This window comes from Gracilinanus agilis, chromosome 4 (assembly GCF_016433145.1).
Source record: "Gracilinanus agilis isolate LMUSP501 chromosome 4, AgileGrace, whole genome shotgun sequence".
Taxonomy (NCBI): domain Eukaryota; kingdom Metazoa; phylum Chordata; class Mammalia; order Didelphimorphia; family Didelphidae; genus Gracilinanus; species Gracilinanus agilis.
Genome location: NC_058133.1, coordinates 385,939,320 through 385,953,164, shown reverse-complemented (window position 1 = coordinate 385,953,164; position 13,845 = coordinate 385,939,320). Strand labels below are relative to the sequence as shown.

Below are 13,845 nucleotides of genomic sequence, written 5' to 3'. Positions count from 1 at the left end.
CTTTAAATCTTAAAGAGTTGCCTAAACCACTGGTAAATTAAGTGACTTGCCTAGGGTCATACAGTCAGATTGTGTAAGAGATGGGTCTTAAATATAGTTATTATTTACTCTGAGACAGGCTTTCCATTCACTACATTATAATGCCTCTCTAAAAGGGTTTCATATATTTTTCTTTAAGTTGTGTGGGTTTACTATATTTATATATTTATACATATTTGTATATGTCTATAAATATTTTATATGTATGTATATATAAAGACATATATGTGTATTTCCAGAATATAAATTAAAATGCTAAGTATATCTTTAAAAGATGTTATTTAGAGCAAGTCTGTATTTATTTTACAATAGCCTCTTTATTGTATTATCAGCATTTCCCACTATTATGTTATAAAATTCTACCCTAACTGACCTGCTGAGTATCCATCCATCCATCCTTATGTGGTTGGTGAAAAATCTATGCTCAGGCATTAGTCTACATGCTATTGTCATAGTGCTTATGCTATTAGCATTGTTTGTGGGTACCTGCCACCTCCAATAACAGTGCTTCCTCTAATATTGCATTTTCATGGAAATAGTGTAGTTAAATGTCCCTGCTTTTGTAGCTCAGTGATCTCGGGTATGTGTAGACCTATCTTTGAAAGGTTTGGGGAGTAGAGAAAGAAAGCAATCAGTATCAATGTAGTACTGCTTTCCTATGCTCTCTTCCTGCACCACAGCTATTAGCCTTGTGATGGACGTGTTCTGGTGAACTTACTATGGGATTAGGCTGTTTTCTGATGATTTGGCATGAAAACAGACAGATCAGTTTGGGCTGTTCCTGGACTACAAGTAAAAATCTTGAGCAGTTTTAATTATAAATAATTTAATTACCAAAATGTTAAATTGGGGCTTTTTCCCCTTGAGAGATTCTCCATCGTGTGCCAAAAGAAGAAAGGCTCTGCCTCTAGTGTTGCTTCCTGTATGATGTGACACTCACAAATAACCTACGTGCCTGAAAAAGCTCTGCTGTGTGCCTAGAAACATAAGGCATTTAAGTCATATGCTAACAGTTGGAAGTGAGCATCCAACGTGAGGGGAAGCTCTGCAGAAGCAGCTGCATTTACTCATCCACTCCCAGACATAATCTCCAAACAGGCATTGCTGCTCACTTGTTTTGTGCTCTCTGTTCCTGAGAGACGGTTGACCTAAAGTGATCATTAACTTTTCTTTTCGACAACAACACAAAAAGAAAATCCCAGAGTTTAGTCATATTTCTTCTCTTGACAGATCTTCCATCCAAGAAGCACCAACTACAGGCTCTGAATCTTCTTGTCATTCTTCTGCCCGAGACCAATAGAGACACCCTGAAGGTCAGATGTGTTGATCATTATAGAAATATCCATTTGGATTAAAACTGATTGCTTTTTAAAAATTAATTTAATTTTTTTTAATTTAGATTCAATTTACTAAACATTTTAAATATCTTTGTACTAGGTTCTGGGATTACAAAAACAAAATTCAATTAACTCCTGCCCTCAAGAAGTATATATTTTCTTTAGGGAATGTAGCATGTACACAGATAGGTATACACATAAGTATACACAATAGATATACAGATAGGTATACACAAATACAAAGTAATTGTGGCAAAATAAGCTAGAGGTTCTTTTTTTTAAGGCTAATATAGTAGGTCTTTTGACAAGGACAAAAGTAGAACTTGTAAATCAATATTTATTTTATCTTAGAAATTTTACTTGAAAATGAATCCTATATCTTCAATTAGGAAATAACTATTGGCTTCAGCTGACACACCATCATTGATTTTAGGGACAAGTGGCTGAGTTTGAAATGAAAGTGTCACTTGAGTTGGGATTAATTTGGGTTTTTAAGAAGTAAATGTTTTTTTCTTGCCCCAAAGATGACTTAGTATGAGTGAATTTTAACATTTTTGCTTCGAAGTTTAAAATCATGATTCAGAAATATCCCTGTATATCTGACCAGTACCATTTTTTCAAAGTTGAAATATTGTACTTAAATGATGAAAATATTATATATTTTATTTTCTTCTTTTTGTTGATGACCGGCTAGACAGTCAGTAGGCCTAGTGGTTTCTCCTTCTGACCTTTCTACTCTTCTTCCATTCAAAAAAAGGAAAACATCAAAAGTATATAGAAAGGGGCAGCTGGGTGGCTCAGTGGATTGAGAGCCAGGCCTAGAGCTAGGAAGTCTGGGTTCGAATTTGGCTTCAGACACTTCCTAGTCATGTGACCTTTAGCTCCAGTTGCCTAGCCTTTACTGCTCTTCTGCCTAGGAACCAATACATATTATTGATTCTAAAATGGAAGTTAAGGGTTGTGTGTCTCTTCCCTGCCCCACACTCCCTCCCCCCAGAATGTAACTTTTATTTTATTCATTTATTTCAAAAAAATTTTTATTTTTAGAAAAATTTTTTCCATGGTTACATGATTCATGTTCTTACTCTTCCCTCAACATCCCCCCCCCCCCGTAGCCGATGTGCATTTCCATTGATTTCTTCATGTGTCATCGATCAAGACCTATTTCCATATTATTGATAATTGTACCAGGGTGGTCATTTCGAGTCTACATCCCAAATCATGTCCGCATCAACCCATGTGTTCAAGCAGTTGTTTTTCTTCTGTGTTTCCTCTCCTGCAGTTCTTCCTCTGAATGTGGGTAGAATCTTTACCATAAATCCCTCAGAGCTGTCTTGTGTCATTGCATTGCTGCTGGTACAGAAGTCTATTACATTCGATTTTACCATAGTATATCAGTCTCTGTGTACAATGTTCTCCTGGTTCTCCTCCTTTCACTCTGGAGACCTGGAGGTCTCTCCAGTTCACATGGAATTCCTCCAGTCCATTATTTCTTTGAGCACAATAGTATTCCATCACTAGCATATACCACAATTTGTTCAGCCATTGCCCAATAGAAAGTAGCAATAAAAAGCATTTGCAATGTATGTTTGAATCTTTATTTTTAGTATTTATATAAAAGGGAAAATGGGTAGGTTAAGGATGGATAAGACACTATTTACTTTCCTCTCTCTATTCTCCATTTCCTCTCCTTTCTAAGGGGAAATATTGCTTAATATTTTATACATGTTACATTTATTTGAAATGTAATTCAATCATAGAAAACCCAAGGAAGCTGAATCACTGCTGAGTGAATCCAAGGAATTTTTTCCCATTCATTTATTAACATGACTTTTTCAAGACACACAAATTTTAGCTCTTAGTTGTAGGCCCATTGGGCTCATGAAATAAATATGAATATTCAACTTCTGTGAATGAAATGTCCTACATGGATCACATATAAGGAACTTTCTTATTAGTTATTCTTTCTTTTTAAGAAGGAAATTTTTTGCCTGACTGGGTGATAAATGGATAACATTTATAACCTGAGATAATTTTGTGGAACAACTGGGAACTAAATGAAAGACACTTGGTACCACTTGACATTGTACAACATATGACTGCAAAAGAAAGCTGAGCAATTTCTTTTTAAGATCAGAGTTTATTTTATTTTAACACATAAAAGCCTTATATTTATGTAACATGACAATATTCATGATACTGTTTCAATCTCACAATGTGTTAAAGGTACAAGTTCACAGATATTAAGTGTCTTGTCCAAAATCTTTGAGCAACTTTGGGTCAAAATTAGAACTTATATTTTTAACTTACAAACCCAAAGTACTTTCTATTCCACCTAAGCTGAGTGCCTTTGTTTGAAGTATTCATATTAGAGGCAGCATGAACAGTCTTGGAGTCATGTCACTTATCTATAAAATAAGAGGATTGGATCCATTGTCCTAAGGTTTCTTCTGCCTCTTTCTGTGCTCTAAAAAGCCTGAGATTAAGTTATAAATTTAACTCCAAATGAATATCTTTGGAAATATTTTGAGTAATGAAAGCATTATTGGAATGCCTTCAAAATTTGTGGCACATTCTTTTGAATATGCTTAGGAGTGGTGAATTTTCATCTTTTTTGGGAGGATTTTTGTTTTTTTTGCTTTGTTTTATTTTTTTAAAGTCAGTACCACTCGAAGCAAGTCTAGAATGCACTCTTTCCTTCCTGTCATCTCATAGTATCTCTGACTTTTTTCATAGGACACCCAGGGCTACCTCCTTCATGAAGCTTTCCTGATCCTCAGAATTATTAGTATTCTCACTTGAAATTATTTTGGATTATGTACATATTGTATTCCCTTGTGGAATTTAAGCTCCTTGAGGACAGGGTCTTTGTTTTTCTTAAGAATCCCCGTCACCTTCCACTAAACCATACTTTAGAGAAGTACTTAAATGTTTGTCAAATTGAATTGACCCATGTCCATAAAGTAATGACTTTTTTTTCTTTTGTAGGCAGAAAAACTGTTCAATTGATTTTTAAAAAATTGTTACTTATTTTGTTTTGCTTTTTTTTTGGTCAGAGAAGAAAGCAGTAACAGGCCCATAAAACCAGAAAAGAATAACTCTAAGGCCAGGAGGTTAAATACAATGACATTATGTTATTTTTGAAGGGGGCTAGCATTCTTGCTCCTGAGCACCATGCTCTCAGTTGTCATATGGGAGGGGAACATGGAGAAGTATTTTATGTTTGTCTTTTACTCACTTTGGATATCCAGTTGGATCACCCCTTTAAGAGTGACATTTCTGGTAGGTAATAATAATAATAAGATAGTATTAGTTTTATATATATAAATATGATAATAAGATAATAGATAAGTTAGAATAAAAGTTCAGTCACAATGAGAGTTATATTTATTATTTTCTATATCTATGGGGTTAGCCATTTTGTTTCTCTTGCTTCATAGATTTTGAAAAGATGAGCTTTTCCTCTCAGGCACTTTGAGGATTAGTTGTCCAGAAAAAAAAAAAGCAAAAAACAAAAAACTCAATGGAGGCAGTTGTGTTCCTAAAATGCATTATTTTTTTAAAGTTAAAAAATATTTTCTTTGGCCTCTATGTGTCTCAGTAGATAGAAAGTGAGGCTTAGAGATGGGAAGTCCTCAGTTCAAATCTGGTTTCAGACAATTCTGAGCTGTATAACCCTAGGCAAGTCACTTCATCCCAAGTGCCTAGCCCTTACTGCTCTTCTGCCTTGGAAATGATACATAATATTAACTCTAAAATGGAAAGTAAAGAGATAATATGTACATATAGTATATAGCACACAACACTATTCATTTCATTTTGCAAAGATTTCCCAACTTGAGAGGGACTAATGTAACCCAACTAAGATAATTTCTTTAAGGCCAATTACAAACAGGTAACCAAAAAAAGGACAGTTTACAAAGACAAAAGAAAAAAAAAGGAATGTTGGCTGAAGAAAATGCTATTAAGTGTTTCCTGGTGCTAGACTAACAATATTTTTAATTAATTATATTAAATTAAATTAATTTTTATTTAAATTTAAATTATTTATATGTAAATAATTATATATGATTATTTATATAAATATTAAAACCTAAGTAAAACAATTAAATTAATATAAAAGTTTGTTTTTTTAACATTTACAGGTTGTCTTCTTCCATACCTTCCCTCCCTGTACCAGAGAAAGCATCATTTGATGAAAATATATACGTATATATAAAACTATGTCTTGGGGCAACTAGGTGGTTCAGTGGATAGAGAGCCAGTCCTGGAAATGGGAGGTCCTAAGTTCATATATGATCCTAGACACCTTCTATGTAGCCCTGGGCAAGTGACCCTAGGCTTAACTCCAATTGTCCAGCGCTTAATGATTTTCTGCTGTGGAACCAATACTTAGTATCAATTTTAAGATAGAAGATAAAGTTTTAAAAAAACAACAACTATATCTTGCTTTTTTTTTTCTGTTTATCAATTCTTTCTCTGGAGGTAGACATACACAAGTTATTCTTTTCTTGCCCCCCTTAAACCCATACCTTCTTTCTTAGTATCAATTCTAAGATAAAAGAGTAGCAAGAACTAGGCACTTGGGGACAAGTGACTTGTCCAGGGTCGCACAAAAGTCAGGAAGTGTCAGAGTTTAGATATGAACTTGGGTTCTCTGGACTCTTGGCTAACAGTCTTGATATGGTACCCAAATACTGTGCATATTCAATGTCCCTTGTAAGGGTGAAAAAAGGAGTTTTATGGGTTCAATATATTAAAGATGTTTGCCAGAGGATTGAACTATTATCAGTCCTCAATTAAGAATAATCTCATATCAAAATTGACTTTTATGGAAATTTATTTACATGAGAAGAGAGAGAGGAAGTACGGAAATAAGAATCTCTCCCTCTAATTAGTCCAGGTAGATCTTACATCTTAGCCGAGGGTTAAAGGGCCTGAGGCCCGGAGGTGAATGGAGCAAACTTCATTCACAGAGTCTATAAAAAGAAGTTCTTAATAGAAGTTCAGGAAGATTCAGTCTTCAAATTCACCACGTGGAACAGTCTTAGTCACGAACCAGCAAAGCTCCCTCAGGTCCCCTTCACCAAACCAGAAGCCCGTCACCAGAGACCCTCTTCCACGGAAGACCCAGCTGACTGAGGACCTTCTCCTTTTAAAGGGGCCACTTATGCGTCACTTTCTGTGCCTCCCTCCTACTTTGTATGTCCAATCACAATAGACGCTTCTCATAGACCACCCAGGGGGCGGGTCAGTTGATTCTGATTCGTCACTCACTCCAGCACACGTGGGTCACAGACCTCCCAAGATTGGAGGTGCTCTCACCTTTGGTGATTAAATCTAAAGATGGGCAGTGTAGACTTAATCTAATTATCACACCCTCTACAAAAGTCCTTCTGTAATAAGTCATTATGCCATGAAGGTTACCCTAGATCCTGAAGGCCTGTGATGCCACTTGGACTCAAATTCTGCCATTTCCTACAAGCTGGAAACATCTTAAATATAGGCTCAACCACATGCATGTTTAAGGTCAAAAGCCCAGGCTAGCCAGCTTCAGAGAGTCTCATTCCTAGAGGGCTGGCTACATGGAGGATTTTTTTTATTTTAGTTTTTGCATTTTACTGCAGTGAGGAAGATTTAACAACAGCATCAACAACTACAAAAATAGCTAACATTTTTAGACAAATTTATATTTGCCAGGCACTGTCTTAAGTGAGTTACAATTACTTTCTCATTTGAGTCTTATAAGAACCCTGGGAGGTACGTGCTGTTATTATTCCCATTTTATAGAGGTGCCACCTGAGGCAAACAGATTGTGTTTTATCTCCAAGGGTCACTCAGATAGTATCTGAGGTGGGATATTTTTTTTTTTCAATCTTTACTTTCTATCTTAGTAACAACTCTTAAGACAAAGCAAGGGCTGGGCAAATGGGATTAAATGACTTGCCCTGGGTGACACAGCTCTAAAGTGTCTAAGCCCAGATTTGAATGAGGTAGGAATTTAATTCTGGTCATCCTCTGTACTAAGACATCAGTGAGCTGATCTCTGTTGTGGCAGGAAGTTGCCACATGAGTGAAATAGTAGATTTGTGTAGTATATTATATACTCCCTTTGAGCTGGTTTACATTAACAAGATATACACATATATTAAAAGTAAACTTGTAATTTTATGACAACAAAAAAACAATTAGCCTGGCCTTGGTTCTTTTTAGAGAATAAGAAAACATCCCAAATATTAGCAATTAATTATTTGGGGGATAATTTGGGTTAGATTTTTCATGCTTAGTTGATAATTAAACTTGCCTAGGAGTTAGATCCCGGTATTCATCCATCCCACTATAAGAAATGAAGAATGTACAATCTGTGGTCCATTTTTTTCAGAGTCTTAGAGAATACATATTAGTTCATTGTGATTTGGTATAAATCAGTTTGTTCTAAGTACATTTACATTAAGTAGTATTTTTGTGTGATGCTGAAATTAAGTTGGATATGGTTACTCTGACCTTCTTGAGAAGATCATTAAGTGAAGATGTAATTCTTAACCTCTTTTCTTAAAGTTAACTGTATTAAAAAAAATAATGGAAAAGACTTTAATTTATGACCTTGTTTCTGAGTAGGACTATTCAACATTTCTTTGATTTATGCTATATACGATTTATAGGTTTTTACTTTAGTATTCCTAAGAGAGGGGGTGAGAGAGTGGAGCCAAGTAGCAGGGGTCTTAGCTGGGTTTTGTCTCTTTTTCTTCCCTTTTTCCTACAAAATCGATCACCACAAAAACTTCTTATTTCTAATTCACTGAGGTCAGTATCTCAAGAGGAACTTGCAGCAGAGACTTCATGGCATGACTGGAAAAGCAGTGGGGTTAGTCAGAAGACTGAATTTCAGTCATGATTCTAACCCTATGAGGGTTGCTTTGGGCCATCTGTAAAACGAGTGGGGTCGAATGGGATGATGTCAAAAGTCCTTTCCTCCTCTAAATTATATGATCTTATTGACTCAGGTCAGGAATGAGAGAGGGAAAAGTGAGAGAGAATGTAAGAGTCAGCATTGCTACTTACAACACATTCTGCCATCACCACCTCTGCAAGTGACATCTACTCTTCTCTCTGGTGGTTCAGTCTAAATTCAAGAGGGAAGAAGAGAGAGACTAGAATAGCAAATACTGTAAAGGAAACGGAGAACATCAGAGTGATGAGGGAGTCAATCAGTGAACAGACATTGTGTTGGTTCCTTCTTTGCATAGGTTCTGGGATAGAGACAGAAATGAAATACTCCCTTCCCTCTGGGGGCTGACACACTCTGATAGGTTTGTTATTGTCTGCTGACTTTTGTTTCATGAAATGTATTTTTAAAATGATATACAAATCCTCAAGACCCTCTTGCTGCAGTGTTCTCCTCCTTTATCTTGGTGTGTAAGACAAATTTAAGAGTGTGATTTCTATTTCAGGCTCTGCTTGAGTTCCTTCAAAGAGTAATAGACAATAGAGAAAAAAATAAAATGACTGTGAGGAATGTGGCTATGGTCATGGCCCCCAATCTCTTTATGTATCCTGGATTGAGCATCAAGCCCAATGAACAAGGAGAATTTGTGATGGCTGTTGTGACAGCCAATGTAATGCATTTCTTAATTAAATACCAGAAAATTCTTTGGACGGTGAGTACATTTTCTAAAGACCTTTATATATAACATTACACTTGATCAAAACAATATTTTTACACTAACTTAGAAAAGTTATTTTTAAAGTATAGAAATGTGAGATAGATTAGATTTTTGCTCCATACATAATAGTGGTTAAGAGTTATGAATTCAAAGAATAAGAACAATTATAAGGGCAGCTAAGTGACTCAATGGAAAAAAAAAGCAAGATCTGAAGATGGGAGGTCTTGGGTTCAAATTTGGCCTCAGACACTTCCTAGCTATGTGACCCTGGGCAAGACACTTAATCCCAGTTGCCTAACCCTTACCACTTCTGCTGTCGAACTGATACTTAGCATTAATTCTAAGAAGAAAGGTAAGGATGTTTTTTGTTTTTTTTTTTAAGACTGGAGTTTGAATCCATCCTCCCATACTTATTGTGTGACTCTAGGCAGATCATTTAATTTAATTTAATTTAATTTATTATTAATGATAATTATCTCATTTTACAGAAGAGAAAGTTGAAGCCCAGGACAGTTAAATCATTTGCATAGATTCACAGAGGCAGTCAGCATCTGAGATGAAATTTGAACCTAAATCCTTTTATTTCAGAAGAAGCTTCTGTCACTCTATTACAATACCTCCCAGGCAGGTGAGGGGGTAACATAACATAGTAGACAGAGAGCTGACCTGAAAGCCAGGAAGATGTGAAATCGGGTTTTGCTGCCAACCTGTAATGCCTGTGACCCTGGGCACAGTGCTCTAAATACTCGAGGCAACTTTTTAACAACTGCAAGATGTAGAGAGGGTGTTAACCTTTCTTCATCAATGAAATCTGAGGTCTAGTTCCTACACCTCTATCTACAATGAAACCATATAAAGTTTTCATTTGATTTTATCCAATAAAATGCAAACCAAGTGTTTTCTGTGATGGAAGGGAAAGAACATTAATGAGCTGGTGGTCAGAAGTCCTGAATTATAATCCAAGTTCTGTCAAAAACTAGTTTGTGACTTTGGACAAGACTCGCCTGTGGTCTTCGGTTTCTTTTTATTTTAAATGAGGAAGGTAAGCTTAGTAGTCTATAAGTATTCCTTCTAGCTCAACTATTTTGTAAGTCTGATTAAATTCTAACCAACTAGATGACAAGATTTTCCCCTACTCTTTCTTTTCTAGATCCTTTCAGGGATTTGTCCTATAGGAGGTCAGGTCAAATAATTCAGAGCTCTTTTTCTGGAAATCCTTGCCTCAAGATATACTTAAATTTTATACATTATTAGGAGATATCAATGCTCCTTTTTCTTTTCTCTTTTTTCTTTTTATCTAATGCTTTATGACATTCAATGTGATAGACCATTTGTAGAACTCCACCAGCATATATACCTTAAACAGAAGGTACAAATAGACAATGAGATAGCCTAGAATTAGTAGTAGTAGGAGGAGAGGGCTGGGATGCCTTTGGGTAATTGCAAAATTCCTTTAATGACCCCACGGGTCTCCCAGAAATCAAAGTCTATCTTTTTAATAGCAATATTCTGCCAGATACAGCAATCTTCAAAGAATTCAAAATGAGTATCACACAGAGAGCAGTGGGTAGGCATGTGTTAGGTGTGACCAGGCTATAATATGTAACAAAGAAAACCTTGAATAAAGAGAATATTAAGAACAATGTATGATTCAAAAAAGAAAATGAGCTGGTCACGTAATTAAAATAAAAGATAATAAATACACTGCTCATATGCTCTGCTGTTATACTTGTGAGTTCAGAAGAAACTGAGGAAAGACCCCAGGACTTTAGGTGGACTCCCATGTGGAGATGATGGGAAGGTATGAACAATACGGGAAGATGAGGGCAGATATGGATGGATGACAGTCTTTATTGTTGCAAGGAGTATTCACACAACTAAGATCACAGGTCCATTTGAGTTTGAAACCTTGATCAAACCAATAATCAGAAGTAAGGGAAATTAATTGAAGGGTAAAGATCCCATAATGTCCCAAGCATTATAGGAAAGTCTTGATTTAAATCATTTTCCAGTGTTACTTAACATTCTCTGACAGGTATTAAAAACTTTAATTTTTATCATAAAATAATCTTCATTGATTAAAAATATTACTGTATTTGAAAAAACTGGGTGTTAGAATATGTGTGTATTTCAAGGATGATTCCCACGAACACAAAATGAAATCAGTTTCATTAATGGCAATAATAATAATAATAATAATGATATCAACTTATATTTACATGGAGCTTTAGGATTCAGAGTGCTTTACCCATATGATCCTATTTAACTCCATGTGGTGTAGGGGCTTTTATTATCCCCATTTTACAGATAAGGAATTGGAGTTGAGGAGAATTTAATCAACTTGACACAGGGTCAATTACTCGAACTAGTAAGTATTTGAGGTGAAATTTGAACCCAGTTCTCTCTGACTTGGAATCTCACACTCTTAAGTGCTCACTATGTAAAAAGCACTGGGTACAGAAAAACCAAACACAAAACAACTTCTGCCCTCAAGGAGCTTTATGTAATTTTTATTTTTCTCTATATAAATATACTTTATGTAAGTGACATTTCAATGTTTATTGCATTAAAGAGAAAAATGTAGTTGTAAAAGCATGGATATTATAATTACATAGTTACTTTTTGGTAGCACTCATTTTTTTTGGCACTAAGCTATTATTTTTAACATAACTTTACTCCATATTGTCAATTTATGTAATTAATATTTTATTATCGGCTATTATAATATATTGTTATTATGAAATCTATATAATATAAATCCTACAGTTACATCAATCAAAATTGGCTCTCTTTTTGATAGTTTTGTATTGGCATTTTGAAGTTAGAAAACTCTGAATTTTGGGGAAAATGCCACAGATGATTCTCAGGCCTGATGGAAGCAGTAGGTTTTATTGTGGTTCAGTTGAGTCAGTCTGAAAAATCCAGAAATTCATTGCTTATTTAAAATCAAGGCCAAGCTAAATGCTCATATTCATTACTTTAATAGCCAGAAAGGCAGGTGCTATTATTAATCCTATTTTATAGATGAAGAAACTGAGTCTCAGAGCATTAAATGACCTTGTTTAAAGTCACAAAACTAATAAAATACTTGAGACAAGATTCCAAACTAGTTCTCCTGCTTCCAAGTCTAATGGGTTTTTTTTGGAGGGTTTTGTTTTTACTTTGTTACCATATTTTAACAGCTCATTTTAATTCTAAAATTTTTTCCAGTGCTGAATACAAATATCACAAATGTCTGCAACAGCCTCAAAAATAACACCAAAGTGAATTTGATCTAAATTATTTAGATGGCAAATCTGGTTATAGAAAAAAAAATCTATTTCATTTCTTCTTAGATTCCCAAATTTATTGTGACCCAAGTGAGAAAGCAAAATACTGAAAACCATAAAAAAGACAAAAAGGACAAAGCTGTGAAGAAACTACTGAAGAAGATGGCTTATGATCGAGAAAAGTATGAAAAACAAGACAAAAACCTAAGTGATGTAAGAAAACAGCTGAGTGTATATATTTCATTCATGTTTTCATATTTCAATAGTTTTTCATATGTTTTATAGTAGTGTGGCTTTTGAAAATGGGAACTCTATTCAAACAAACCAGTCCTTTGTTTCATTAGTAAATGAAGGGGTTTTACTCAAGTGAAATGGCCTTTTTTATTTCATTTGGGCATGTGTGTTGATTATCCCAGTTGTATAGCAATATATGGTACAATGGGTAGAAGCAAATGTACAAATAAAAAAAGTCTTTTTATTTTTTAAATATTTTTTATCTTTTAAAAACCAGTGTGGTTATTAGAAGGACACACAGGATAACAACAGATTGCCCATCATAATTGGAAAATTGACAGGACTTCTTAATAGTAAATCACTGAGAAGAAGAATGTATCTTTTTTTCCCTTTTAGTTTGACAAGAGAGAGTTGAGCAAGAAACAGCATCAGGTCTAGCCTAGAAGATAGCCTAGTAGTAAAAAATGTATTTTCTTGATTACGGGAAATATTACTTGCACATTGATTATAATCAGTCAAAGATGAGACACTGAACATATATAAATTAATTTTAGTTTGAGAGAGAGTAGTCAGTTTGGAAAGAGTTAAATTGGAAAGGCCAATAGGTTTTACTTTATTTTATTTTGAAGGACAAATACTTGTAGGTCTTGGTATCTGATCTGTCTATTTCTATACCAGAGAGCTCTGATATTAAGTAAGTGGAGTTGAAAATAATGAAAGCTATCTATAAAATATTATTTGTGTAGCTAGTATAGACATAGGATCACGAAGTCAAATGTTTCCATTGTTCTGTTTACGGAGAACCCCAGCTTTTTCTGCAACCATGTTTAGTTAAGTAGTGACATCTTGTGGAAAGATGTGGAAATTCAAGAACCTTCCATTGTCTGACTTCACCCCCCTCCCCACTTTGGTTTTTATTAAATTTACCATTTAGACACTTACTCTTCAACATATTCACACTTCTTCACTATTTAATTTGGGGTGAGGGGGAGGGAGGCATTCTATGTAATATTCAAGATCAGAAAATAGCCTATTTTAAATAAAGGCTTTTATATTTGGGCTAATATATATGAAACTCATATTTGTTTGCCTTCTTAAAAGTAAAAAAGGACTTATGATAAACCTAGGCTTGTAAGGGAGAACAAAATCAAAATCACTTCAAAGAGATGAAAACGGTTCCTCATGTTCAAAAGTGTTTTCTTTGTCTCTTATTTGATTTCATATCATCTTTGAAATTTAGAGCCCTTGTATTGTTATCCCCAGATTATACCTAGAAAGATAGTTAGCTAATTCCTTTTTATT

At 34.7% G+C, this 13,845-nt stretch overlaps 1 protein-coding gene across 1 annotated transcript in view; it reads left to right on the top strand.

Annotated features, from left to right (window-relative positions):
- Nucleotides 1–13,845, top strand: part of ARHGAP18 (Rho GTPase activating protein 18) — a 177,318-nt gene that overhangs the window by 142,593 nt on the left and 20,880 nt on the right. The window contains exons 10-12 of the mRNA XM_044676965.1: nt 1,270–1,352; nt 8,828–9,034; nt 12,376–12,522. Coding sequence (XP_044532900.1) covers nt 1,270–1,352; nt 8,828–9,034; nt 12,376–12,522 — 437 coding nt within the window. The remainder of the gene's footprint in view (nt 1–1,269; nt 1,353–8,827; nt 9,035–12,375; nt 12,523–13,845) is intronic.